General features: G+C 62.9%; 1 protein-coding gene across 1 annotated transcript; it reads right to left on the reverse strand.

The window, feature by feature from the left end:
- AHNAK2 (AHNAK nucleoprotein 2) lies at positions 1-26,134 on the reverse strand. Its single transcript, XM_034643204.1, is given in 16 exon segments — positions 1-4,272; positions 4,274-5,669; positions 6,518-7,164; positions 7,207-9,640; positions 10,196-14,475; positions 14,518-15,525; positions 15,844-16,224; positions 16,435-19,815; positions 19,817-20,537; positions 20,575-21,770; positions 21,925-22,109; positions 22,420-22,561; positions 23,387-23,494; positions 24,084-24,182; positions 24,295-24,353; positions 25,904-26,134. Coding segments are annotated over 16 exon segments (19,608 nt in total). The 5' UTR covers positions 25,944-26,134; the 3' UTR covers positions 1-741.
- Positions 26,135-26,371: the final 237 nt, after the last annotated feature.

Consider the following 26,371-nt stretch of genomic DNA (forward strand, 5'->3'; position numbering starts at 1 on the left):
GTGGGGGACAGCTTGTCCTTTATTGTCCATGGGGAGTTCCACCGGCAGTCTGGCTGCAGCGGGCACAGTGGGGGCACGGGGGCCACGTGGGGGGCTGTGTGGGCACGGGACGGTGCAGACCTCTGCCGGCTCACCCGCCGCCAGCTGCCACAGGGCAAGCCGGGTCCGCCGCCACACTCAGTCGCGTGTGCCCCGTCCACACCAAGCATCCCCAAGCTTGTCTCGCAGAGACATTTGACAAAGGAGCGCGATCCTTACAAGTGAGCGGCGTTGGGGTTTCTGGCAATGCACCGGACTCTGCCTGGAATCTAGGGAAACGATGTGGCCCAAAGCAGCAGGACGGGACAGGGGCTATGGCAAACACTGCGTCTATACCCACGGTCCTTAACACCCCTTCCTTGAGGGCATGGCCGGGCTCCGCTGGGCACTGTGGGCGGGTCTCTGGAGCCCTCACCCCAGCAGCGTGTACAGCACCCCTGCCCTGGGCAGCCCCTGGCGCCTGGGCTGTCGGGCTCCTCCTGGCTTCCGCAGCTTGGCCCCACCTTGGAAGGGCCGCGCGGCGGGGGGCGGCTGGTGGCATGTGCCCAGTCCTGGGAGCAGGGTGGACGCGTGGATGCCGGCGTGGTTGGCGTGGTCGGGATGGGAGCTCCGTGCGGCCGGGGTTCTGCTGCAGGACTTCGCATGGGCGTCTGTCCTCCGAGGAACAGTCATCCCTCCCCGGCCCTCATCCCTCCCTGGCCCTCACTCGGTGGCGGGCCCAGGCGCACACTGCTGGCTGCCCGCTCCATCCGGCTCCAGCAGGATCAGCTCGGTTCTTGCCGCGGAGGCCACCATGCTCCCAGAGCCCTGCCTGGAGCCGGCGGCCCCTGCTGCCTCCCCTGCTCCCGTCTCTTCAGGGGAGAAGCTTTCTCGCGCATCATAGAAGGTACCTGCCTCGTCTTGGAGGTTTTGCTCGGCCTGACCCGCCTCCTCTTCGGCACTTTTGGTTTTCTTGGCGGGCGAGGAGGAGAACCCCAACTTGGGAAATCGGAACCAGCCCCCCTTCTCTTGCGAGGGAGGCGGCTGCACCTCCGGCTGGGTCTGCACAGGAGCCGGTCTCTGGGGATCGGCTTGGGAATCGGCGCCTGTCTCGGAGACCGAGGAAGAAAACCCGATGCTCGGGAGCCAAAACCGGAACAGACTAGAGGACCTTTGACCTTCCGGTTTTGCTTTGGGAGCTCCGTCCTCGCCTGCTTCCTGGCCCTCTTCCGGCGGAAATTCGAGAATTTCCGGGGGCTCCTCGTCAGAACAGCTATCCGCACGCCCGTGGCCAGGGTGAGAGCCAAGTTCAGGTGAACACGCTGGCAGCCCCGGCACGTCGACACTGGGACCGATAATTTCAAAAGGCTCGCCGGTGTCAGGCTGGGGGTCTCCAGAAACGGGGTCGGCTCCTGGGACGGCCGGTTCCGGAGCCTCTCGGAGGTGCCCCCCTGGCCCACAGTCTGCAGTCACCACGTGCACCTGTGCCCAAGTGGGGGGCTCTGAGACCCTCCCCTTTAGCAAGGAAAACCCATAAGAAGGTGTTTGGGTCTCTGACACGGGGACCTCTGACTCCCGCACGATCTGGGTGGGAAACGCCTCGGGCCCTGAGTGCTTGGTATACACGGCTGTCAAGGTGCTGTGCACGGCCATCTGGCGGCTCGCTGCCTCTGCGCCCTGAATGTGCACCCTGACCTTACAAATGGGGGCAGCTTCTGAGAAGAGGCCGAGGGCCGCGGCGGCCTTCGGGATGCTGGCGCCCCGTCCGCCAGGGCTTCGTTCGAGCAGGGCTGTGTCAGGACTGCTTTGCGGGCAGGACAGCTCTCTCACGCTGGGCACGAAGACGTCAGCCTCCGAGCTAGAGGCCGGGAAGCTGAACCTTGGTACCTTTAACTTGGGGAACTGGACACGTAGCACAGAGTCTTCCCAGACTTGACCCACATTGACCACGGAAACCTGGGATGGCATATCCGTACTGGAAGCCCTCAATCTGAGAGGGCCCTCGGGCTGGGAGGGCGGCTCCTCTGCACCCTCGGGCCCCCTGACCAGGCCCTGGCCTGCTGGTCCGGGAAAAGGGGGCTCGCCTGCTTCTCCGGGAGGGGTGCAGGGCTCTGCAAGTGTCCCGTGCAGCTGGAGGGGCAGGGAGCCTGCGCCCGGCCGGACCCTGACCTCGGAAGCCGATAGCCCCACAGCAGGGACGTGAAGGTCAAGATTCCTCTGAAGAACATCCGCGTAGGAAGAAGCCGGGCTGCCTGCCGCATCTGCACCAGCCTCCGGGGGCTGCAGGGACCTAGCAGCGTCCCCCTCTGACGCAGGTGCGCGGGCCTCCGGACTCTGCACCACCGCCGGTGCCTCTCCTTCCCCTGGCACACCGGCGGCCAGTGGGGGCCTCTGAGCCCCGGGCGCTGCAGACCCCGCCCGCTCCTTGGGGGGGCGTCTGAAGCTGGGCAGGCGGAGTGAGGGCATCCGAAACCAGCTCTCCCTGGAGCCCGCCGGCGCTGCTCCCGCGGCTGCATCCTGCCCTGGGCTCCCTACCGTCGGGGATGGCTGGAGGGGGTCCTCTGCCGGGGGCGCCGTCACCTCCCCACAAAGCTGGCTTGTTGAGCCATCCCCTAGCCCGTGCTCTTGGGTGCCGTCTCCGAGAGACAGGCCTTGTTTGGAAAGAGGAAGGTCACCTGCAGACAGGCTCACATCCACCACGACATCCCCGGGACTGAGGTCAGGTTTGACAAAGCCCGAGCTGGGAATGGGGGCCTCTGGGAGGCAGAGGTTCACATCCGCTCCTTCTGGGGGGCCCGCTGCTGCGCCAGCACCCCCAACACTGCCCTTACCGCTGGCCATGTCTGTAGAGCCAGAGAGGGCCAGGCCTGGGTCTCCCCGTGGCAGGCAGGCCCCTCCTGTGGAAGCTGTCATTCCGGGAGGTGTGACCTTCAGCAGGGCGAGGGCTGGCGATGTGACCGCTCCTGCCTCTCCATCCTTCTCAAGAGACACATCTCCACCAGCTTCTGCTGGTGGAACGTGACCCCCAGGAGGGCCCAGAGCACCTGCATCGACAACCTGGCTGTGTCCAGGATCTGCTTTGGACTCTGCCCCCTTCCTCGGGGACCACCTGAAAGACGGAAGCTTGAGCCTCGGTGCTTTGACTGGACTGCCCTTCCCCTTGTGGCCCACACCTTCACCTGGGGCTTCTGCGGGAGGCCCTGCTGACGTCCCCGCGGTACATGCCTGTGCCTCCGCCACCTTGGACACAGAGACACGTGCAGGTGGCAGCTGACCATCTAGCACTGGGAACACCGCGGCTTCCTCCGCGGAGGGGTCTGGTCCCTGCGCAGCGAGCGGAGGAGACGTGGGGAGCGCACACTCGGCAGCTCCAGGCTCCATCACTCCAGCGGCTGATTTGGGGAGTGACAGCTGGAACTTTGGTCGATGAAATTTAGGAAAAGTCACGCGGCCATAAGATTCGGGAAATAGAGTGTCCATGGGGCCTGTGTGACCATCAGGCTGGGACAGAGGAATGCTCTCACTGGAGGGCAGGTCGTCTGCACCTGCTGTGCTGGGAAGCTGAGCATCGACCCGGGGCCCAGACGGGGTTCCGCAAGGAAGCTCGGGGGGGACGGGGCCTCTGGAGACAGTCACTTGGTATTTTGTAAGTGTGACACCATCGCAGGGACTGAGGCTGGAGGATTCCACATGGGGACCACTGAGCCAGCCCAGCCTGGACACATGCATGGAAGGCTCCACGGAAGCCACAGGCGGCCCCTGGGGTCGCCCAAGCCCTGACTCTAACGGTGAGGTGGAGGCCCTCGCAGGTGAGGAGATGTCGGGTTCCTCTGCAGAAGATAAGAAGCCTTTAGCTGATTTCCCCGGTGGAGAGAAGACTTTGGGCAATTTAAAATGGGATTTCTTGCTTTTGCTTTTTTCTCCACCTTTTCCAGTTGACAAAGCCACATCACCGGCCATACGGAGGGCATGCTGTTCACTGCCAGGGACGATTAGATGTCTGGAGCCTGGGGGTGAAGTAAGATCAATATCATTATCACCTCCACCAGGCGGAGGGGACAGCTCAGAAGGATGGCTAGCAGAAGGACCAGAGGAAGAGACGCTAATTTTAGAAATTTTGAATATCCTCCCTTTGGAAAATTCTTTAACCTCCTCACACGAGTCACCAACCAGCGGGGAGCCTTGGACGTGGGCGTCGACCTCCACGCTGGGCAGGGACGTAACCAGATCGGACCCCTTGATGTCCACCTGGGGCCCCTTGAAGTCCACCTTGGGCATCTTGAGGCTGGGCATCCGCCTTGGGCAGCTGCCCTTTCAGTCCGGCGCTGGCTGAGGGCTCCTGGAGCTCCGGCTCGGGCACTTGGCCTTCAGGGAGCTTCAGGCCCACCGCGGCCGTCTTGACCTCTAGGTCGGCAGGTGGCAGCTCAATGGTCACGTCACTGGTCTTGGCCTCGGCTGCTATGGAGGGCACGGACACCTCAGCCTGTACCTTGGGCAGGGACGCGTCCACCGAGGCCTCCAAGGACTTGCTCGGCATCGACGTGCCGAAGGACGGCATCTTGAACTTGGGCATCTTGAACTTGCTCTCTCTGGCGGCCACCTCCTTGTCTTCCAGGGACAGCTCAGCCTCCAGTTTGGCACAGGGCACCTGGGTGTCCACCTCCACGCTGGGCAGGGACACCTTCACGTCGGGGGCGCTCACCTCCCCTTTGACGCCCTTCAGGTCCAGTTCGGGCCCCTTGATGTCCACGTGGGGGGCCTTGATGTCCACCTGGGGGGCCTTGATGCTGGGCATCTGCACCTTGGGCAGGTGCCCTTTGAGTCCGGCACTGGCTGAGGGCTCCTGGAGCTCCGCCTCGGGCACTTGGCCTTCAGGGAGCTTCAGGCCCACCGCGGCCGTCTTGACCTCTAGGTCGGCAGGTGGCAGCTCAATGGTCACGTCACTGGTCTTGGCCTCGGCCGGTATGGAGGGCACGGACACCTCAGCCTGTACCTTGGGCAGGGACGCGTCCACCGAGGCCTCCAAGGACTTGCTCGGCGCCGACGTGCCGAAGGATGGCATCTTGAACTTGGGCATCTTGAACTTGCTCTCTCTGGCGGCCACCTCCTTGTCTTCCAGGGACAGGTCAGCCTCCAGTTTGGCACCGGGCACCTGGGCGTCCAACTCCACTCTGGGCAGGGACACCTTCAGGTCGGGGGCGCTCACCTCCCCTTTGGCGCCCTTCAGGTCCAGTTTGGGTCCCTTGATGTCCACCTGGGGAGCCTTGAAGTCCACCTTGGGCATTTTGATGCTGGGCATCTGCACCTTGGGCAGGTGCCCTTTGAGTCCGGCACTGGCTGAGGGCTCCTGGAGCTCCGCCTCGGGCACTTGGCCTTCAGGGAGCTTCAGGCCCACCGCGGCCGTCTTGACCTCTAGGTCGGCAGGTGGCAGCTCAATGGTCACGTCACTGGTCTTGGCCTCGGCCGGTATGGAGGGCACGGACACCTCAGCCTGTACCTTGGGCAGGGACGCGTCCACCGAGGCCTCCAAGGACTTGCTCGGCGCCGACGTGCCGAAGGATGGCATCTTGAACTTGGGCATCTTGAACTTGCTCTCTCTGGCGGCCACCTCCTTGTCTTCCAGGGACAGGTCAGCCTCCAGTTTGGCACCGGGCACCTGGGCGTCCAACTCCACGCTGGGCAGGGACACCTTCAGGTCGGGGGCGCTCACCTCCCCTTTGGCGCCCTTCAGGTCCAGTTCGGGCCCCTTGATGTCCACGTGGGGGGCCTTGATGTCCACCTGGGGGGCCTTGATGTCCATCTGGGGGGCCTTGATGTCCACCTTGGGCATCCTGAGGCTGGGCATCTGCACTTTGGGCAGCNCGACGTGCCGAAGGATGGCATCTTGAACTTGGGCATCTTGAACTTGCTCTCTCTGGCGGCCACCTCCTTGTCTTCCAGGGACAGGTCAGCCTCCAGTTTGGCACCGGGCACCTGGGCGTCCAACTCCACGCTGGGCAGGGACACCTTCAGGTCGGGGGCGCTCACCTCCCCTTTGGCGCCCTTCAGGTCCAGTTCGGGCCCCTTGATGTCCACGTGGGGGGCCTTGATGTCCACCTGGGGGGCCTTGATGTCCTCCTGGGGGGCCTTAATGTCCACCTTGGGCATCTTGAGGCTGGGCATCTGCACTTTGGGCAGCTGGCCCTTGATCTTGACCCCTTCTGCTTTGCCCTTCAGCCCGGGCACAGCCACCTGTCCTTCGGGGAGGGACACCTCCAGCTCTCCCCCGGGGAGGTCAACGTCAGCAGTGGGCAGTTGGACGGCACCCTCTGGGGCTGGCACCTCTCCTCCAAGGGAGGGCAGCGTGACCTCGGCTGCCACCTTCGGCAGGGACACGTCCACGGATGCTCCCACATCCTTGCTCGGCGCCGACGTGCCGAAGGACGGCATCTTGAACTTGGGCATCTTGAACTTGCTCTCTCTGGCCGCCACCTCCTTGTCTTCCAGGGACAGGTCAGCCTCCAGTTTGGCACCGGGCACCTGGGCGTCCAACTCCACTCTGGGCAGGGACACCTTCAGGTCGGGGGCGCTCACCTCCCCTTTGGCGCCCTTCAGGTCCAGTTTGGGTCCCTTGATGTCCACCTGGGGAGCCTTGAAGTCCACCTTGGGCATTTTGATGCTGGGCATCTGCACCTTGGGCAGGTGCCCTTTGAGTCCGGCACTGGCTGAGGGCTCCTGGAGCTCCGCCTCGGGCACTTGGCCTTCAGGGAGCTTCAGGCCCACCGCGGCCGTCTTGACCTCTAGGTCGGCAGGTGGCAGCTCAATGGTCACGTCACTGGTCTTGGCCTCGGCCGGTATGGAGGGCACGGACACCTCAGCCTGTACCTTGGGCAGGGACGCGTCCACCGAGGCCTCCAAGGACTTGCTCGGCGCCGACGTGCCGAAGGATGGCATCTTGAACTTGGGCATCTTGAACTTGCTCTCTCTGGCGGCCACCTCCTTGTCTTCCAGAGACAGGTCAGCCTCCAGTTTGGCACAGGGTACCTGGGCGTCCACCTCCACTCTGGGCAGGGACACCTTCACGTCGGGGGCGCTCACCTCCGCTTTGGCGCCCTTCAGGTCCAGTTCGGGCCCCTTGATGTCCACGTGGGGGGCCTTGATGTCCACCTGGGGGGCCTTGATGTCCTCCTGGGGGGCCTTAATGTCCACCTTGGGCATCTTGAGGCTGGGCATCTGCACTTTGGGCAGCTGGCCCTTGATCTTGACCCCTTCTGCTTTGCCCTTCAGCCCGGGCACAGCCACCTGTCCTTCGGGGAGGGACACCTCCAGCTCTCCCCCGGGGAGGTCAACGTCAGCAGTGGGCAGTTGGACGGCACCCTCTGGGGCTGGCACCTCTCCTCCAAGGGAGGGCAGCGTGACCTCGGCTGCCACCTTCGGCAGGGACACGTCCACGGATGCTCCCAAAACCTTGCTCGGCGCCGACGTGCCGAAGGATGGCATCTTGAACTTGGGCATCTTGAACTTGCTCTCTCTGGCGGCCACCTCCTTGTCTTCCAGGGACAGGTCAGCCTCCAGTTTGGCACCGGGCACCTGGGCGTCCAACTCCACTCTGGGCAGGGACACCTTCAGGTCGGGGGCGCTCACCTCCCCTTTGGCGCCCTTCAGGTCCAGTTCGGGCCCCTTGATGTCCACGTGGGGGGCCTTGATGTCCACCTGGGGGGCCTTGATGTCCACCTTGGGCATCCTGAGGCTGGGCATCTGGACTTTGGGCAGCTGGCCCTTGATCTTGACCCCTTCTGCTTTGCCCTTCAGCCCGGGCACAGCCACCTGTCCTTCGGGGAGGGACACCTCCAGCTCTCCCCCGGGGAGGTCAACGTCAGCAGTGGGCAGTTGGACGGCACCCTCTGGGGCTGGCACCTCTCCTCCAAGGGAGGGCAGCGTGACCTCGGCTGCCACCTTCGGCAGGGACACGTCCACGGATGCTCCCAAAACCTTGCTCGGCGCCGACGTGCCGAAGGATGGCATCTTGAACTTGGGCATCTTGAACTTGCTCTCTCTGGCGGCCACCTCCTTGTCTTCCAGGGACAGGTCAGCCTCCAGTTTGGCACCGGGCACCTGGGCGTCCAACTCCACTCTGGGCAGGGACACCTTCAGGTCGGGGGCGCTCACCTCCCCTTTGGCGCCCTTCAGGTCCAGTTTGGGTCCCTTGATGTCCACCTGGGGAGCCTTGAAGTCCACCTTGGGCATTTTGATGCTGGGCATCTGCACCTTGGGCAGGTGCCCTTTGAGTCCGGCACTGGCTGAGGGCTCCTGGAGCTCCGCCTCGGGCACTTGGCCTTCAGGGAGCTTCAGGCCCACCGCGGCCGTCTTGACCTCTAGGTCGGCAGGTGGCAGCTCAATGGTCACGTCACTGGTCTTGGCCTCGGCCGGTATGGAGGGCACGGACACCTCAGCCTGTACCTTGGGCAGGGACGCGTCCACCGAGGCCTCCAAGGACTTGCTCGGCGCCGACGTGCCGAAGGATGGCATCTTGAACTTGGGCATCTTGAACTTGCTCTCTCTGGCGGCCACCTCCTTGTCTTCCAGGGACAGGTCAGCCTCCAGTTTGGCACCGGGCACCTGGGCGTCCACCTCCACGCTGGGCAGGGACACCTTCAGGTCGGGGGCGCTCACCTCCCCTTTGGCGCCCTTCAGGTCCAGTTCGGGCCCCTTGATGTCCACGTGGGGGGCCTTGATGTCCACCTGGGGCCCCTTGAAGTCCACCTTGGGCATCTTGATGCTGGGCATCTGCACCTTGGGCAGGTGGCCTTTGAGTTCAGCGCTGGCTGAGGGCTCCTGGAGCTCTGCCTCGGGCACTTGGCCTTCAGGGAGCTTCAGGCTCACCACGGCCGTCTTGACCTCTAGGTCGGCAGTTGGCAGCTCAATGGTCACGTCACTGGTCTTGGCCTCGGCCGGTATGGAGGGCACGGACACCTCAGCCTGTACCTTGGGCAGGGACGCGTCCACCGAGGCCTCCAAGGACTTGCTCGGCGCCGACGTGCCGAAGGATGGCATCTTGAACTTGGGCATCTTGAACTTGCTCTCTCTGGCGGCCACCTCCTTGTCTTCCAGGGACAGGTCAGCCTCCAGTTTGGCACCGGGCACCTGGGCGTCCAACTCCACTCTGGGCAGGGACACCTTCAGGTCGGGGGCGCTCACCTCCCCTTTGGCGCCCTTCAGGTCCAGTTTGGGTCCCTTGATGTCCACCTGGGGAGCCTTGAAGTCCACCTTGGGCATTTTGATGCTGGGCATCTGCACCTTGGGCAGGTGCCCTTTGAGTCCGGCACTGGCTGAGGGCTCCTGGAGCTCCGCCTCGGGCACTTGGCCTTCAGGGAGCTTCAGGCCCACCGCGGCCGTCTTGACCTCTAGGTCGGCAGGTGGCAGCTCAATGGTCACGTCACTGGTCTTGGCCTCGGCCGGTATGGAGGGCACGGACACCTCAGCCTGTATCTTCGGCAAGGACGCGTCCACCGAGGCCTCCAAGGACTTTCTCGGCACTGACGTGCCGAAGGACGGCATCTTGAACTTGGGCATCTTGAACTTGCTCTCTCTGGCGGCCACCTCCTTTTCTCCCAGGGAAAGGTCAGCCTCCAGTTTGGCACCGGGCAACTGGGCGTCCACCTCCACGCTGGGCAGGGACACCTTCAGGTCGGGGGCGCTCACCTCCCCTTTGGCGCCCTTCAGGTCCAGTTCGGGCCCCTTGATGTCCACGTGGGGGGCCTTGATGTCCACCTGGGGGGCCTTGATGTCCTCCTGGGGGGCCTTAATGTCCACCTTGGGCATCTTGAGGCTGGGCATCTGCACTTTGGGCAGCTGGCCCTTGATCTTGACCCCTTCTGCTTTACCCTTCAGCCCGGGCACAGACACCTCTCCCTCGGGGAGGGACACCTCCAGCTCTACCCCGGGGAGGTCAACGTCAGCAGTGGGCAGTTGGACGGCGCCCTCTGGGGCTGGTACCTCTCCTCCAAGGGAGGGCAGCGTGACCTCGGCTGCCACCTTCGGCAGGGACACGTCCACGGATGCTCCCTTTTTTTTTTTTTTTTTTTTTTTTTTTTTTTTTTTTTTTTNCGACGTGCCGAAGGATGGCATCTTGAACTTGGGCATCTTGAACTTGCTCTCTCTGGCGGCCACCTCCTTGTCTTCCAGGGACAGGTCAGCCTCCAGTTTGGCACCGGGCACCTGGGCGTCCAACTCCACGCTGGTCAGGGACACCTCCACATCGGGGGTGCTCACCTCCCCTTTGGCGCCCTTCAGGTCCAGTTTGGGCCCCTTGATGTCCACGTGGGGGGCCTTGATGTCCACCTGGGGGGCCTTGAAGTCCACCTTGGGCATCTTGAGGCTGGGCATCTGCACCTTAGGCAGGTGCCCTTTGAGTCCGGCGCTGGCTGAGGGCTCCTGGAGCTCCACCTCGGGCACTTGGCCTTCAGGGAGCTTCAGGCCCACCGTGGCCGTCTTGACCTCTAGGTCGGCAGTTGGCAGCTCAATGGTCACGTCACTGGTCTTGGCCTCGGCCGGTATGGAGGGCACGGACACCTCAGCCTGTACCTTGGGCAGGGACGCGTCCACCGAGGCCTCCAAGGACTTGCTCGGCGCCGACGTGCCGAAGGATGGCATCTTGAACTTGGGCATCTTGAACTTGCTCTCTCTGGCGGCCACCTCCTTGTCTTCCAGGGACAGGTCAGCCTCCAGTTTGGCACCGGGCACCTGGGCGTCCAACTCCACTCTGGGCAGGGACACCTTCAGGTCGGGGGCGCTCACCTCCCCTTTGGCGCCCTTCAGGTCCAGTTTGGGTCCCTTGATGTCCACCTGGGGAGCCTTGAAGTCCACCTTGGGCATTTTGATGCTGGGCATCTGCACCTTGGGCAGGTGCCCTTTGAGTCCGGCACTGGCTGAGGGCTCCTGGAGCTCCGCCTCGGGCACTTGGCCTTCAGGGAGCTTCAGGCCCACCGTGGCCGTCTTGACCTCTAGGTCGGCAGTTGGCAGCTCAATGGTCACGTCACTGGTCTTGGCCTCGGCCAGTATGGAGGGCACGGACACCTCAGCCTGTACCTTGGGCAGGAACGCCTCCACCGAGGCCTCCAAGGACTTGCTCGGCGCCGACGTGCCGAAGGATGGCATCTTGAACTTGGGCATCTTGAACTTGCTCTCTCTGGCGGCCACCTCCTTGACTTCCAGGGACAGGTCAGCCTCCAGTTTGGCACCGGGTACCTGGGCGTCCAACTCCCCGCTGGGCAGGGACACCTTCAGGTCGGGGGCGCTCACCTCCCCTTTGGCGCCCTTCAGGTCCAGTTCGGGCCCCTTGATGTCCACGTGGGGGGCCTTGATGTCCACCTGGGGGGCCTTGATGTCCTCCTGGGGGGCCTTAATGTCCACCTTGGGCATCTTGAGGCTGGGCATCTGCACTTTGGGCAGCTGGCCCTTGATCTTGACCCCTTCTGCTTTGCCCTTCAGCCCGGGCACAGCCACCTGTCCTTCGGGGAGGGACACCTCCAGCTCTCCCCCGGGGAGGTCAACGTCAGCAGTGGGCAGTTGGACGGCACCCTCTGGGGCTGGCACCTCTCCTCCAAGGGAGGGCAGCGTGACCTCGGCTGCCACCTTCGGCAGGGACACGTCCACGGATGCTCCCACATCCTTGCTCGGCGCCGACGTGCCGAAGGACGGCATCTTGAACTTGGGCATCTTGAACTTGCTCTCTCTGGCGGCCACCTCCTTGTCTTCCAGGGACAGGTCAGCCTCCAGTTTGGCACCGGGCACCTGGGCGTCCAACTCCACGCTGGGCAGGGACACCTTCAGGTCGGGGGCGCTCACCTCCCCTTTGGCGCCCTTCAGGTCCAGTTCGGGCCCCTTGATGTCCACGTGGGGGGCCTTGATGTCCACCTGGGGGGCCTTGATGTCCTCCTGGGGGGCCTTAATGTCCACCTTGGGCATCTTGAGGCTGGGCATCTGCACTTTGGGCAGCTGGCCCTTGATCTTGACCCCTTCCGCTTTGCCCTTCAGCCCGGGCACAGCCACCTCTCCCTCGGGGAGGGACACCTCCAGCTCTCTCCCGGGGAGGTCAATGTCAGCAGTGGGCAGTTGGACGGCGCCCTCTGGGGCTGGCACCTCTCCTCCCAGGGAGGGCAGCGTGGCCTCGGCTGCCACCTTGGGCAGGGACACGTCCACGGATGCTCCCACATCCTTGCTCGGCGCCGACGTGCCGAAGGACGGCATCTTGAACTTGGGCATCTTGAACTTGCTCTCTCTGGCCGCCACCTCCTTGTCTTCCAGGGACAGGTCAGCCTCCAGTTTGGCACCGGGCACCTGGGCGTCCAACTCCACTCTGGGCAGGGACACCTTCAGGTCGGGGGCGCTCACCTCCCCTTTGGCGCCCTTCAGGTCCAGTTTGGGTCCCTTGATGTCCACCTGGGGAGCCTTGAAGTCCACCTTGGGCATTTTGATGCTGGGCATCTGCACCTTGGGCAGGTGCCCTTTGAGTCCGGCACTGGCTGAGGGCTCCTGGAGCTCCGCCTCGGGCACTTGGCCTTCAGGGAGCTTCAGGCCCACCGTGGCCGTCTTGACCTCTAGGTCGGCAGTTGGCAGCTCAATGGTCACGTCACTGGTCTTGGCCTCGGCCGGTATGGAGGGCACGGACACCTCAGCCTGTACCTTGGGCAGGGATGCGTCCACCGAGGCCTCCAAGGACTTGCTCGGCGCCGACGTGCCGAAGGATGGCATCTTGAACTTGGGCATCTTGAACTTGCTCTCTCTGGCGGCCACCTCCTTGTCTTCCAGGGACAGGTCAGCCTCCAGTTTGGCACCGGGCACCTGGGCGTCCAACTCCACTCTGGGCAGGGACACCTTCAGGTCGGGGGCGCTCACCTCCCCTTTGGCGCCCTTCAGGTCCAGTTTGGGTCCCTTGATGTCCACCTGGGGAGCCTTGAAGTCCACCTTGGGCATTTTGATGCTGGGCATCTGCACCTTGGGCAGGTGCCCTTTGAGTCCGGCACTGGCTGAGGGCTCCTGGAGCTCCGCCTCGGGCACTTGGCCTTCAGGGAGCTTCAGGCCCACCGCGGCCGTCTTGACCTCTAGGTCGGCAGGTGGCAGCTCAATGGTCACGTCACTGGTCTTGGCCTCGGCCGGTATGGAGGGCACGGACACCTCAGCCTGTACCTTGGGCAGGGATGCGTCCACCGAGGCCTCCAAGGAGTTGCTCGGCGCCGACGTGCCAAATGATGGCATCTTGAACTTGGGCATCTTGAACTTGCTCTCTCTGGCGGCCACCTCCTTGTCTTCCAGGGACAGGTCAGCCTCCAGTTTGGCACCGGGCACCTGGGCGTCCAACTCCACTCTGGGCAGGGACACCTTCAGGTCGGGGGCGCTCACCTCCCCTTTGGCGCCCTTCAGGTCCAGTTTGGGTCCCTTGATGTCCACCTGGGGAGCCTTGAAGTCCACCTTGGGCATTTTGATGCTGGGCATCTGCACCTTGGGCAGGTGCCCTTTGAGTCCGGCACTGGCTGAGGGCTCCTGGAGCTCCGCCTCGGGCACTTGGCCTTCAGGGAGCTTCAGGCCCACCGCGGCCGTCTTGACCTCTAGGTCGGCAGGTGGCAGCTCAATGGTCACGTCACTGGTCTTGGCCTCGGCCGGTATGGAGGGCACGGACACCTCAGCCTGTACCTTGGGCAGGGACGCGTCCACCGAGGCCTCCAAGGACTTGCTCGGCGCCGACGTGCCGAAGGATGGCATCTTGAACTTGGGCATCTTGAACTTGCTCTCTCTGGCGGCCACCTCCTTGTCTTCCAGGGACAGGTCAGCCTCCAGTTTGGCACCGGGCACCTGGGCGTCCAACTCCACTCTGGGCAGGGACACCTTCAGGTCGGGGGCGCTCACCTCCCCTTTGGCGCCCTTCAGGTCCAGTTTGGGTCCCTTGATGTCCACCTGGGGAGCCTTGAAGTCCACCTTGGGCATTTTGATGCTGGGCATCTGCACCTTGGGCAGGTGCCCTTTGAGTCCGGCACTGGCTGAGGGCTCCTGGAGCTCCGCCTCGGGCACTTGGCCTTCAGGGAGCTTCAGGCCCACCGCGGCCGTCTTGACCTCTAGGTCGGCAGGTGGCAGCTCAATGGTCACGTCACTGGTCTTGGCCTCGGCCGGTATGGAGGGCACGGACACCTCAGCCTGTACCTTGGGCAGGGACGCGTCCACCGAGGCCTCCAAGGACTTGCTCGGCGCCGACGTGCCGAAGGATGGCATCTTGAACTTGGGCATCTTGAACTTGCTCTCTCTGGCGGCCACCTCCTTGTCTTCCAGGGACAGGTCAGCCTCCAGTTTGGCACCGGGCACCTGGGCGTCCACCTCCACGCTGGGCAGGGACACCTTCAGGTCGGGGGCGCTCACCTCCCCTTTGGCGCCCTTCAGGTCCAGTTCGGGCCCCTTGATGTCCACGTGGGGGGCCTTGATGTCCACCTGGGGGGCCTTGATGTCCTCCTGGGGGGCCTTAATGTCCACCTTGGGCATCTTGAGGCTGGGCATCTGCACTTTGGGCAGCTGGCCCTTGATCTTGACCCCTTCTGCTTTGCCCTTCAGCCCGGGCACAGCCACCTCTCCCTCGGGGAGGGACACCTCCAGCTCTCCCCCGGGGAGGTCAACGTCAGCAGTGGGCAGTTGGACAGCGCCCTCTGGGGCTGGCACCTCTCCTCCCAGGGAGGGAAGCGTGGCCTCGGCTGCCACCTTGGGCAGGGACACGTCCACGGATGCTCCCACATCCTTGCTCGGCGCCGACGTGCCGAAGGATGGCATCTTGAACTTGGGCATCTTGAACTTGCTCTCTCTGGCGGCCACCTCCTTGTCTTCCAGGGACAGGTCAGCCTCCAGTTTGGCACCGGGCACCTGGGCGTCCAACTCCACTCTGGGCAGGGACACCTTCAGGTCGGGGGCGCTCACCTCCCCTTTGGCGCCCTTCAGGTCCAGTTTGGGTCCCTTGATGTCCACCTGGGGAGCCTTGAAGTCCACCTTGGGCATTTTGATGCTGGGCATCTGCACCTTGGGCAGGTGCCCTTTGAGTCCGGCACTGGCTGAGGGCTCCTGGAGCTCCGCCTCGGGCACTTGGCCTTCAGGGAGCTTCAGGCCCACCGCGGCCGTCTTGACCTCTAGGTCGGCAGGTGGCAGCTCAATGGTCACGTCACTGGTCTTGGCCTCGGCCGGTATGGAGGGCACGGACACCTCAGCCTGTACCTTGGGCAGGGACGCGTCCACCGAGGCCTCCAAGGACTTGCTCGGCGCCGACGTGCCGAAGGATGGCATCTTGAACTTGGGCATCTTGAACTTGCTCTCTCTGGCGGCCACCTCCTTGTCTTCCAGGGACAGGTCAGCCTCCAGTTTGGCACCGGGCACCTGGGCGTCCAACTCCACGCTGGGCAGGGACACCTTCAGGTCGGGGGCGCTCACCTCCCCTTTGGCGCCCTTCAGGTCCAGTTCGGGCCCCTTGATGTCCACCTGGGGGGCCTTGATGTCCACCTGGGGGGCCTTGATGTCCACCTGGGGGGCCTTGAAGTCCACCTTGGGCATCTTGAGGCTGGGCATCTGGACTTTGGGCAGCTGGCCCTTGATCTTGACCCCTTCTGCTTTGCCCTTCAGCCGGGGCACAGCCACCTCTCCCTCGGAGAGGGACACCTCCACATCGGGGGTGCTCACCTCCACTTTGGCGCCCTTCAGGTCCAGTTCGGGCCCCTTGATGTCCACGTGGGGGGCCTTGATGTCCACCTGGGGGGCCTTGATGTCCTCCTGGGGGGCCTTAATGTCCACCTTGGGCATCTTGAGGNCCTTGAAGTCCACCTTGGGCATCTTGAGGCTGGGCATCTGCACCTTGGGCAGGTGCCCTTTGAGTCCGGCGCTGGCTGAGGGCTCCTGGAGCTCTGCCTCGGGCACTTGGCCTTCAGGGAGCTTCAGGTCCACCGCGGCCATCTTGACCTCTAGGTCGGCAGTTGGCAGCTCAATGGTCATGCCACTGGTCTTGGCCTCGGCCGGTATGGAGGGCACGGATACCTCAGCCTGTATCTTCGGCAGGGACGCGTCCACCGAGGCCTCCAAGGACTTGCTCGGCATCGACGTGCCGAAGGATGGTATCTTGAACTTGGGCATCTTGAACTTGCTCTCTCTGGCGGCCACCTCTTTGTCTTCCAGGGACAGGTCAGCCTCCAGTTTGGCACCGGGCACCTGGGCGTCCACCTCCACGCTGGGCAGGGACACCTTCACGTCAGGGGCGCTCACCTCCCCTTTTGCGCCCTTCAGGTCCAGTTCGGGCCCCTTGATGTCCACCTGGGGGGCCTTGATGTCCACCTGGGGGGCCTTGATGTCCACCTTGGGCATCTTGAGGCTGGGCATCTGCACTCTGGGCAGCTGGCCCTTGATCTTGACCCCTTCTACTTTGCCCTTCAGCCGGGGCACAGCCACCTCTCCCTCGGGGAGGGACACCTCCACATCGGGGGTGCTAACCTCCCCTTTGGCGCCCTTCAGGTCCAGTTTGGGTCCCTTGATGTCCATCTGGGGCCCCTTGAAGTCCACCTTTGGCATTTTGATGCTGGGCATCTGCACCTTGGACATGTGCCCTTTGAGTCCGATGCTGGCTGAAGGCTCCTGGAGCTCCGCCTCGGGCACTTGGCCTTCAGGGAGCTTCAGGCCCACCGCGGCCGTCTTGACCTCTAGGTCGGCAGTTGGCAGCTCAATGGTCACGTCACTGGTCTTGGCCTCGGCCGGTATGGAGGGCACGGACACCTCAGCCTGTACCTTGGGCAGGGACGCGTCCACCGAGGCCTCCAAGGACTTGCTCGGCGCCGACGTGCCGAAGGATGGCATCTTGAACTTGGGCATCTTGAACTTGCTCTCTCTGGCGGCCACCTCCTTGTCTTCCAGGGACAGGTCAGCCTCCAGTTTGGCACCGGGCACCTGGGCGTCCAACTCCACTCTGGGCAGGGACACCTTCAGGTCGGGGGCGCTCACCTCCCCTTTGGCGCCCTTCAGGTCCAGTTTGGGTCCCTTGATGTCCACCTGGGGAGCCTTGAAGTCCACCTTGGGCATCTTGATGCTGGGCATCTGCACCTTGGGCAGGTGCCCTTTGAGTCCGGCGCTGGCTGAGGGCTCCTGGAGCTCCGCCTCGGGCACTTGGCCTTCAGGGAGCTTCAGGCCCACCGCGGCCGTCTTGACCTCTAGGTCGGCAGGTGGCAGCTCAATGGTCACGTCACTGGTCTTGGCCTCGGCCGGTATGGAGGGCACGGACACCTCAGCCTGTACCTTGGGCAGGGACGCGTCCACCGAGGCCTCCAAGGACTTGCTCGGCGCCGACGTGCCGAAGGATGGCATCTTGAACTTGGGCATCTTGAACTTGCTCTCTCTGGCGGCCACCTCCTTGTCTTCCAGGGACAGGTCAGCCTCCAGTTTGGCACCGGGCACCTGGGCGTCCAACTCCACTCTGGGCAGGGACACCTTCAGGTCGGGGGCGCTCACCTCCCCTTTGGCGCCCTTCAGGTCCAGTTTGGGTCCCTTGATGTCCACCTGGGGAGCCTTGAAGTCCACCTTGGGCATTTTGATGCTGGGCATCTGCACCTTGGGCAGGTGCCCTTTGAGTCCGGCACTGGCTGAGGGCTCCTGGAGCTCCGCCTCGGGCACTTGGCCTTCAGGGAGCTTCAGGCCCACCGCGGCCGTCTTGACCTCTAGGTCGGCAGGTGGCAGCTCAATGGTCACGTCACTGGTCTTGGCCTCGGCCGGTATGGAGGGCACGGACACCTCAGCCTGTACCTTGGGCAGGGACGCGTCCACCGAGGCCTCCAAGGACTTGCTCGGCGCCGACGTGCCGAAGGATGGCATCTTGAACTTGGGCATCTTGAACTTGCTCTCTCTGGCGGCCACCTCCTTGTCTTCCAGGGACAGGTCAGCCTCCAGTTTGGCACCGGGCACCTGGGCGTCCAACTCCACTCTGGGCAGGGACACCTTCAGGTCGGGGGCGCTCACCTCCCCTTTGGCGCCCTTCAGGTCCAGTTCGGGCCCCTTGATGTCCACCTGGGGGGCCTTGATGTCCACCTTGGGCATCTTGATGCTGGGCATCTGCACCTTGGGCAGGTGCCCTTTGAGTCCGGCACTGGCTGAGGGCTCCTGGAGCTCCGCCTCGGGCACTTGGCCTTCAGGGAGCTTCAGACCCACTGCGGCCGTCTTGACCTCTAGGTCGGCAGGTGGCAGCTCAATGGTCACGTCACTGGTCTTGGCCTCGGCCGGTATGGAGGGCACGGACACCTCAGCCTGTACCTTGGGCAGGGACGCGTCCACCGAGGCCTCCAAGGACTTGCTCGGCGCCGACGTGCCGAAGGATGGCATCTTGAACTTGGGCATCTTGAACTTGCTCTCTCTGGCGGCCACCTCCTTGTCTTCCAGGGACAGGTCAGCCTCCAGTTTGGCACCGGGCACCTGGGCGTCCAACTCCACTCTGGGCAGGGACACCTTCAGGTCGGGGGCGCTCACCTCCCCTTTGGCGCCCTTCAGGTCCAGTTTGGGTCCCTTGATGTCCACCTGGGGAGCCTTGAAGTCCACCTTGGGCATTTTGATGCTGGGCATCTGCACCTTGGGCAGGTGCCCTTTGAGTCCGGCACTGGCTGAGGGCTCCTGGAGCTCCGCCTCGGGCACTTGGCCTTCAGGGAGCTTCAGGCCCACCGCGGCCGTCTTGACCTCTAGGTCGGCAGGTGGCAGCTCAATGGTCACGTCACTGGTCTTGGCCTCGGCCGGTATGGAGGGCACGGACACCTCAGCCTGTACCTTGGGCAGGGACGCGTCCACCGAGGCCTCCAAGGACTTGCTCGGCGCCGACGTGCCGAAGGATGGCATCTTGAACTTGGGCATCTTGAACTTGCTCTCTCTGGCGGCCACCTCCTTGTCTTCCAGGGACAGGTCAGCCTCCAGTTTGGCACCGGGCACCTGGGCGTCCAACTCCACTCTGGGCAGGGACACCTTCAGGTCGGGGGCGCTCACCTCCCCTTTGGCGCCCTTCAGGTCCAGTTTGGGTCCCTTGATGTCCACCTGGGGAGCCTTGAAGTCCACCTTGGGCATTTTGATGCTGGGCATCTGCACCTTGGGCAGGTGCCCTTTGAGTCCGGCACTGGCTGAGGGCTCCTGGAGCTCCGCCTCGGGCACTTGGCCTTCAGGGAGCTTCAGGCCCACCGCGGCCGTCTTGACCTCTAGGTCGGCAGGTGGCAGCTCAATGGTCACGTCACTGGTCTTGGCCTCGGCCGGTATGGAGGGCACGGACACCTCAGCCTGTACCTTGGGCAGGGACGCGTCCACCGAGGCCTCCAAGGACTTGCTCGGCGCCGACGTGCCGAAGGATGGCATCTTGAACTTGGGCATCTTGAACTTGCTCTCTCTGGCGGCCACCTCCTTGTCTTCCAGGGACAGGTCAGCCTCCAGTTTGGCACCGGGCACCTGGGCGTCCAACTCCACTCTGGGCAGGGACACCTTCAGGTCGGGGGCGCTCACCTCCCCTTTGGCGCCCTTCAGGTCCAGTTTGGGTCCCTTGATGTCCACCTGGGGAGCCTTGAAGTCCACCTTGGGCATTTTGATGCTGGGCATCTGCACCTTGGGCAGGTGCCCTTTGAGTCCGGCACTGGCTGAGGGCTCCTGGAGCTCCGCCTCGGGCACTTGGCCTTCAGGGAGCTTCAGGCCCACCGCGGCCGTCTTGACCTCTAGGTCGGCAGGTGGCAGCTCAATGGTCACGTCACTGGTCTTGGCCTCGGCCGGTATGGAGGGCACGGACACCTCAGCCTGTAACCTTGGGCAGGGACACGTCCACGGATGCTCCCACATCCTTGCTCGGCGCCGACGTGCCGAAGGACGGCATCTTGAACTTGGGCATCTTGAACTTGCTCTCTCTGGCCGCCACCTCCTTGTCTTCCAGGGACATGTCAGCCTCCAGTTTGGCATCGGGTACCTGGGCGTCCACCTCCACACTGGGCAGGGACACCTTCACATCTGGGGCGCTCACCTCCCCTTTGGCGCCCTTCAGGTCCAGTTCGGGCCCCTTGATGTCCACCTGGGGGGCCTTGATGTCCACCTTGGGCATCTTGATGCTGGGCATCTGCACCTTGGGCAGGTGCCCTTTGAGTCCGGCACTGGCTGAGGGCTCCTGGAGCTCCGCCTCGGGCACTTGGCCTTCAGGGAGCTTCAGACCCACTGCGGCCGTCTTGACCTCTAGGTCGGCAGGTGGCAGCTCAATGGTCACGTCACTGGTCTTGGCCTCGGCCGGTATGGAGGGCACGGACACCTCAGCCTGTACCTTGGGCAGGGACGCGTCCACCGAGGCCTCCAAGGACTTGCTCGGCATCGACGTGCCGAAGGATGGCATCTTGAACTTGGGCATCTTGAACTTGCTCTCTCTGGCGGCCACCTCCTTGTCTTCCAGGGGCAGGTCTCCTTGCTTTCTCTGAGTCTCCCGCGTTTGTTTCTCTGTTTCAGGCGGATGTCCCCCTGTTGTGTCTAATTTTTCTTTTCTCCTCTTGTCTTATTGGTTGTCTGTCCTCCGTCTGCTGGTCTAACACTGTTATTGCACTTCCTTTTTTTTGTTTCAGGTCTTGGGTGTGTTTTCCCCCAGGTGCCTTTATGTCCTTTTTGGGAGACCACCCGAATGAGGGAATGTTGAACTTAAGCATTGTCCTCCTGTCGTCCCTCCCTCCTTTGTCTTTGTCCCCATCCTTCCTGTCTCCTTCCCCGTGACCTGTGTCTGCTCCTTCTGCTCCCCCGTCTTCCCATGCTGGGAGGTGTACTGAGGGCCCCCTGGGTCCTGCTGGCCCTTGTTCCCCCTCCTCCGCAGTGTGGGTCTCCTCGGCTGTGGCCTCTCCATGCCTGTCCCCCTGTGCCAGCGCTGCTATGCCTCCTTCTGTGTCTTGCTTTGTTTCTTTGGAAATTTTAAACTTGGTTGTTTTTAAATTGGGGATTTGGATTTGGAATTCTGGTTGGTGGCCCTGTGCATCTCCTTTGCCTTGCAGAGCCGATCTGGCAATCCCCATTTTTACGTCCTGGGCCACCTGTCTGTGGCCCTCCACACCTTGTGGGACTGAGCCCATGCCGAGCTTCCATTTTGACCTGGTGTCCTCCTGGTCCTTAGCCTCCTTTGCTTTTTGTTGGCATCCGGACGCCATGCTGGCTCCTTCCCCCAGGGCTCCCAGGCTGGGGGTACCAGGCTCTAAGAGCTGCTCTGCCCTCAGAGCCGGTGTCCCCTCCTGCACCGCTGCCATCCTGTCTTCTGTCCCGCTGTGCACGGTGGCTTCGGTGGCCTCTCGCGTGTCCTCCCAGGGTCTGGCCTCCTCTACGACCCCGGCCTGGAGTGCTCCACCTTGGACCCCTCTGCTTGGTTGCCCCTCCTGCATCGGACCCTTCCCTGAGCCCACCCTGAATCCCAGGCTCAGGTACCTCGTCCTTCGCCGGCTGTCCAGCGCTGCCTTCTGGTCCTGCTCCTGTGCGGGGAGTGGGGCCTCCGTGTCTGTGCTTGCAGGGGACACGTCGGGCCCATCTCCCCGCCCATAGGCCTCTGAGGAACTGTGTGACCGCCGCGGTCCCGGCCTGTGCTTGCTCGTTATTGATTGGAATTTGGGCCAGGACAGCCTCTCCTTCTGGGGCCGCCTGCCTCTGCCCTCCCTGGGTTTGGCGAGCAGTTTCTCCTGGTCTCTGCTCCCTTCCCGGGTCTGTGTGGGGATCTCCGTGGAGCCATCAGCCCCATCTTCGTCCTGAAGTACAAGGAGAGTGAACTTGCAGGTGCTGGTACGACAGCTGAGCCCGGGGCTCGGGGACAGAAGAGCGTGTGGTGGGAGCCCCCCTCAGCCTCAGCCCCGGGCGGGGGGAGGTCAGCGGGGCCCAGCCTCCCTGGCTGTGACGCCTTACCTGCTTCTCACTGCCCTTCGGGCCACGCCGAGCCCCGCTGGAGGTCCCTTCCTCATCCTCTGGGGCAGGACGTTTCCGCTTGACTTGAAACTGAACCTTGTAAGGCTCTGAGTACTGAAGAATCTTGAGAACGTCTTCATATTTAATGTTGTCAAAGAAGATGGTTGCACTGAGCAGCTGATCCCCTAGACAAAGACAGAGTGGGCCCTTAGCGTTTGTTCCCCTGGTCTTGCCAGGACTCGGAGAGATGCAACTACAGGGGAGGAGAGAGGCCCGCGGCCCGGGGGCCCAGCCCCACCCCCCAGGAGCCCTACGTGGGAAGGAGGCCACCCCGCTGCCCTGGCCAGAATGCCCAGCACAGCCGCTGTCCTAGCCTGGAAGTGGCCGAGCAGTCTCAGCAGAGGCGTCCTGAGCACTAGGGCCCGTTTTCCTCCAGGCTCCCCCCACCCTCCATGATGGAGGCCACGGGGGCCCCAGGGAGGGCGGTCATGTCACCTTCTCTCAGGCTGAAGAGTTTGGCAGCTGTGGAGTTCTTCAGCACTTGCTTCACAAAGATGCCCTGGTCCCCGCCACCCGTGACGCTGTAGCCGCTGGCTCCAGTTTCCACCTCGGTCGTCAGCGTCACCTCTGTGGCCTCCTGCAGGGACCACAGCAGAAGCACATCAGGGCCATGGTGAGCTTCTGCCTATGCCCCGGTGGGCATCAGTGCTGGGGGCCTACCTCCCCTGAGCATGGGGACCCCAGAGTCCCGCCCATTAGCCAGGAGACACGGGGCAAGCCTAGGAGCCCCAAGCCAGGGCCCGGGCTGTAGAATCCAGGCTTCGGAGGAAGCCAGCCGCCAGCCACCTCCTGGGGAAGCGGCCTCCTCTTATCCCCACCCCCACCTGCCAGCCCTCGCGAGCAGCTGTCTAGCCCAATGGGCTCCGATGGCAAAGAGGAGGGGCTTCTGCCCACGGGGTGGCCGAAGCCTGTTCACTCTTCACGCACGCTCCAAGCACCCGTGGCTGCCAAGGGCGGTGGGTGTTCAAACGGAGGAGGGTCGTAAGTGCCAAAGGTAACACAGCAGACGTATGGCCAGCCTGACTCAGATCCTTTGGGCCCAGCTGAGCCATTGGCGAGAAGACAGGCTGCCTCGGGGCAGTGCACCCTCCTCACTGGGCGCCCCCAGAATCCAGCACCTTCCATGGTTTGTGCACGAAGCAGGCAACAGCTTCACCCGTGGCTGGGCCGAGAACACGGAGGTCTGTGTGCCTGGGTCTCCCTGGCCAGGCGTCTGGGCTCCGACGTCTCAGGCGAAGCCCGGACCAGCCTCAGGAGCCCCCTCCTGGACCAGGCCTGATGAGGGCAACAAGCAGGCCCTTCCCGAGCCTCCTTGCCCCTCTCCTCGCCCCAACCCAGCCCCGCCTCCCCCCCAGCTGGGGTCGTTGCAGACAGCCCACCTCCCAGGCACTGCCACACCTACCTGAGGACCACTCATCCTGGAGAATGTCTGTGAGTCCCCCGAATCTCGCTTCCACCAGGACCTCCGTCCCCCAGAGCCTGAGGAAGCCCGCCGCCTCGGTGTGTCCTCCTGCAGCCACAGATGCCAGAGGTCATGCATCTGCCCCGCCCCGGGCACTGGAGGGACTCAGGAGACCGGGAGGCCCCAGAGCAGCTCTGTGTGCTGTCAGAGCGGATGTCCTGGCTGGAGGGGGTGACTGTTGGCCCTGGTGCTTCCTGACAGGGCCCAGCCCCGGGCCCCAGCACCCACACCCAGGGCAGACCCCCCAGGAACTGGGGTTTTGTGTGGAGGGTAAGAAGGAAGCACAGCAAGAACGAGTCTTTTAGGAAATACGCCAGCTGCCAGGCCCTCCCCCAGGCCCTCTCCAGAGACAGCACAGGGACACACACATCCAGAGCATGGGGGCTCTTTCTGCACACACACCGGCATACGCCATCCTGCGGCACCTGGACTGCTGAAGGGGGGTCCTGGGGGCAGGAGGACTCCGAGAGGATGGCGGGATGGGTGTAACTGCGGCCCAGTGGGCAGCAGGGCAGGGCCGCATGGCTGCACAAATGGGCGGGAGTTGCCCGCGCAAGGTGATGAAGGAGACGTAGCCACCTGTGGCCCCACACCTGCACCTCCCCTCAGCCTGTGGGTCTCTGTGCAGCAGGCTTACCGGGACTCCAAAGCCGGCACCCTCGGCGGCGTATTCATACACGGGCGAGGACCCCTGTGGCCGCGGCCGAATGATCTCGTCCACGGGCCCTTCGGTCACCTGGCAGGAGAGAAAAATCAGGTAGCCCTCAGCCGGCTGGGCTCTGCGCAGGCCCAGGAAAGGCTGGGGGCCGTGTGAGGGGGGCAAGCCTCCTTCCCGGGGCCTCGCTTACAGAGTGGTCCTCTTCCGTTTCTGCATCCAGCTCCTCGGGCTGCAGCTGCCGGCCAGACGCTGCGAAGAGAGAGGCTGAGTCAGTGCAGCCCTGCAGGTGGGGAGACCAGATGGCAGCCCTGGGGGGGGTGCCCAGGCTAATCCGTGCACTGTTGGTGCCCGCATCACCCCATCCTGGACACTGGGTCTGAGAGCACATGCGGGGGGGAGGTGGTGACGTCAGGTCAGACGCGGTGAGCCCGAACGAGGGGCACTCAGGCCAAGTAGCCTTCACAGATTTCGTCTAAGAACGTCACTAAACAAACACACAGAGAAACACCAACCACAGCCCCGAGGGGGCCAGAATCCAGCATCGCTGCAGTATCTGACCCATAGTGTCCAGCATTCAGCTGAAGTTCCATGACACCCAGAGAAACAGGAGCATCTGGCCCATACCAGGGAACAAAGCAACTCGCGGAAAGTCTGAGTGTCCACAGACGTGGGACTGAGCACAGACAGACAACTACTACACACGGAAAATACCATGGCTCAGCAAAGAGACGGTGTTCTAGAGAACCAGAAATTGTAAAATTTCTATTGAAATTGTTTAAAACGTACTACAGAGGCTCACGAGCAGAAGTGACACACCAGGAGAAAGAATCGAGAAGCCTGTAAATTAATAGAAATTGACCAATTTGGAGAACAGAGGAAAAAAGATTCAAGAAAGTGTCCGTGCCTGTGAGGTGCGCGGGACCACGTTCAGCCCGGCCGCACGTGAGCGGCCTGAGTCTCAGAAGGAGAGAGAGAGAGAGAAAGAGAGAGAGAGAGGAGAAAGGCGGCTGGAAGTCTCCGTAAACCTGCGAGGACACAGCCATCGCAGCGGGATAAACACACAGAGGTCCAGACCCGACACATCACCGTCCACACAATGAAGACGGAACATTTTGAAAGCAACAAGAGAACTCTGAGCCGCACAGGGCAGGACCTCACGGTCAGCACCTGGCGCCCTGGAAGCCAGGAGCGGGTGCACGGACGTGCTCTCGTGCTGACGGAGAAACGTCGGGAAGCTAGACTTCCACGTCCGGCAAAGCATCCTTCAAAAATAAAGGCAGACAAAGACATCTGCAAATGAGCAAAGCCCGGGAGAATTCACTGCTGGCATGTCTGCCTCGCCAGCCCAGGTGCGGGAGAAAAGGCACGGACGCAGGACACCAACTCGAGTCCGCGGGAGGAGCGGAGAATGCGGAAAATGCAACATATGCGGCGAGTATGAGAGGCTATAAATATACTTTTTCCCTCCATCCATGTCTTCACTTCTTTGAAAGACATGAGGTTGTAGGAAGCAGGGGTTGGCAAACTTTTCTTGTAGGAGGCCAGACAGTGAATAGTCTGGGCTTTGCAGGCCACGTGAGCTGTGGCAGAGGAGCGGCCGCGGCCACGCAAATGAGCCACATGACCGTTGCAACAGCTCTAACTCCCAAAACAAGCAGCGGGTGGGGTTCAGTGCCCGGGCCCATCCTTCCACCCACAGGGAAGTCAGCCCAGGGCGGTCTCGCTGGGATTAGCACATACAGAGATGCGATCCGTATGTGACGATCGCGGTGGCGGCAGGGGGTGGGGGGAGCACATACGTCGGATGGAAGTTCCCGAGTGGGCACAGGTGTGGACCATAAGCTCAGGGATATCTGGGGTGATGGAAATGTCCCAGAACTGGATCGTGGTGATGGCTGCACAACTCCATAAAGCTACTCGAAATGACTGAGTTTGACATTCACGATGGGTGGGTTTTATGGTATATAAATTATCCCTCCATCGAGCTGTGAAAGAAAAACGGAATTAATGGCACAAAACAAAAGTAATAAAATGTAAAGTTTACCATGTGTAGCAGTAAAGCACGGGACGACTACAGTATGGAGGGCGGGGTTGCGAGAATGCAAGTTACCATACAGTGCTGAAGTTCTTCTGTTCTACGTGAGGCAGTGAACCGCGATGGGCACCGGACACAGAGGATAAGCCACAGAGCAGCCACAGAAGGATGCAGAGCTAATAAGCCAACAGTGTGAATGAGATGGAACCCTGAAAACACATTATCTAGAGAT

The sequence above is a fragment of the Ailuropoda melanoleuca genome, chromosome 14 (assembly GCF_002007445.2).
Source record: "Ailuropoda melanoleuca isolate Jingjing chromosome 14, ASM200744v2, whole genome shotgun sequence".
In the NCBI taxonomy this organism is placed as follows: Eukaryota; Metazoa; Chordata; class Mammalia; order Carnivora; family Ursidae; genus Ailuropoda; species Ailuropoda melanoleuca.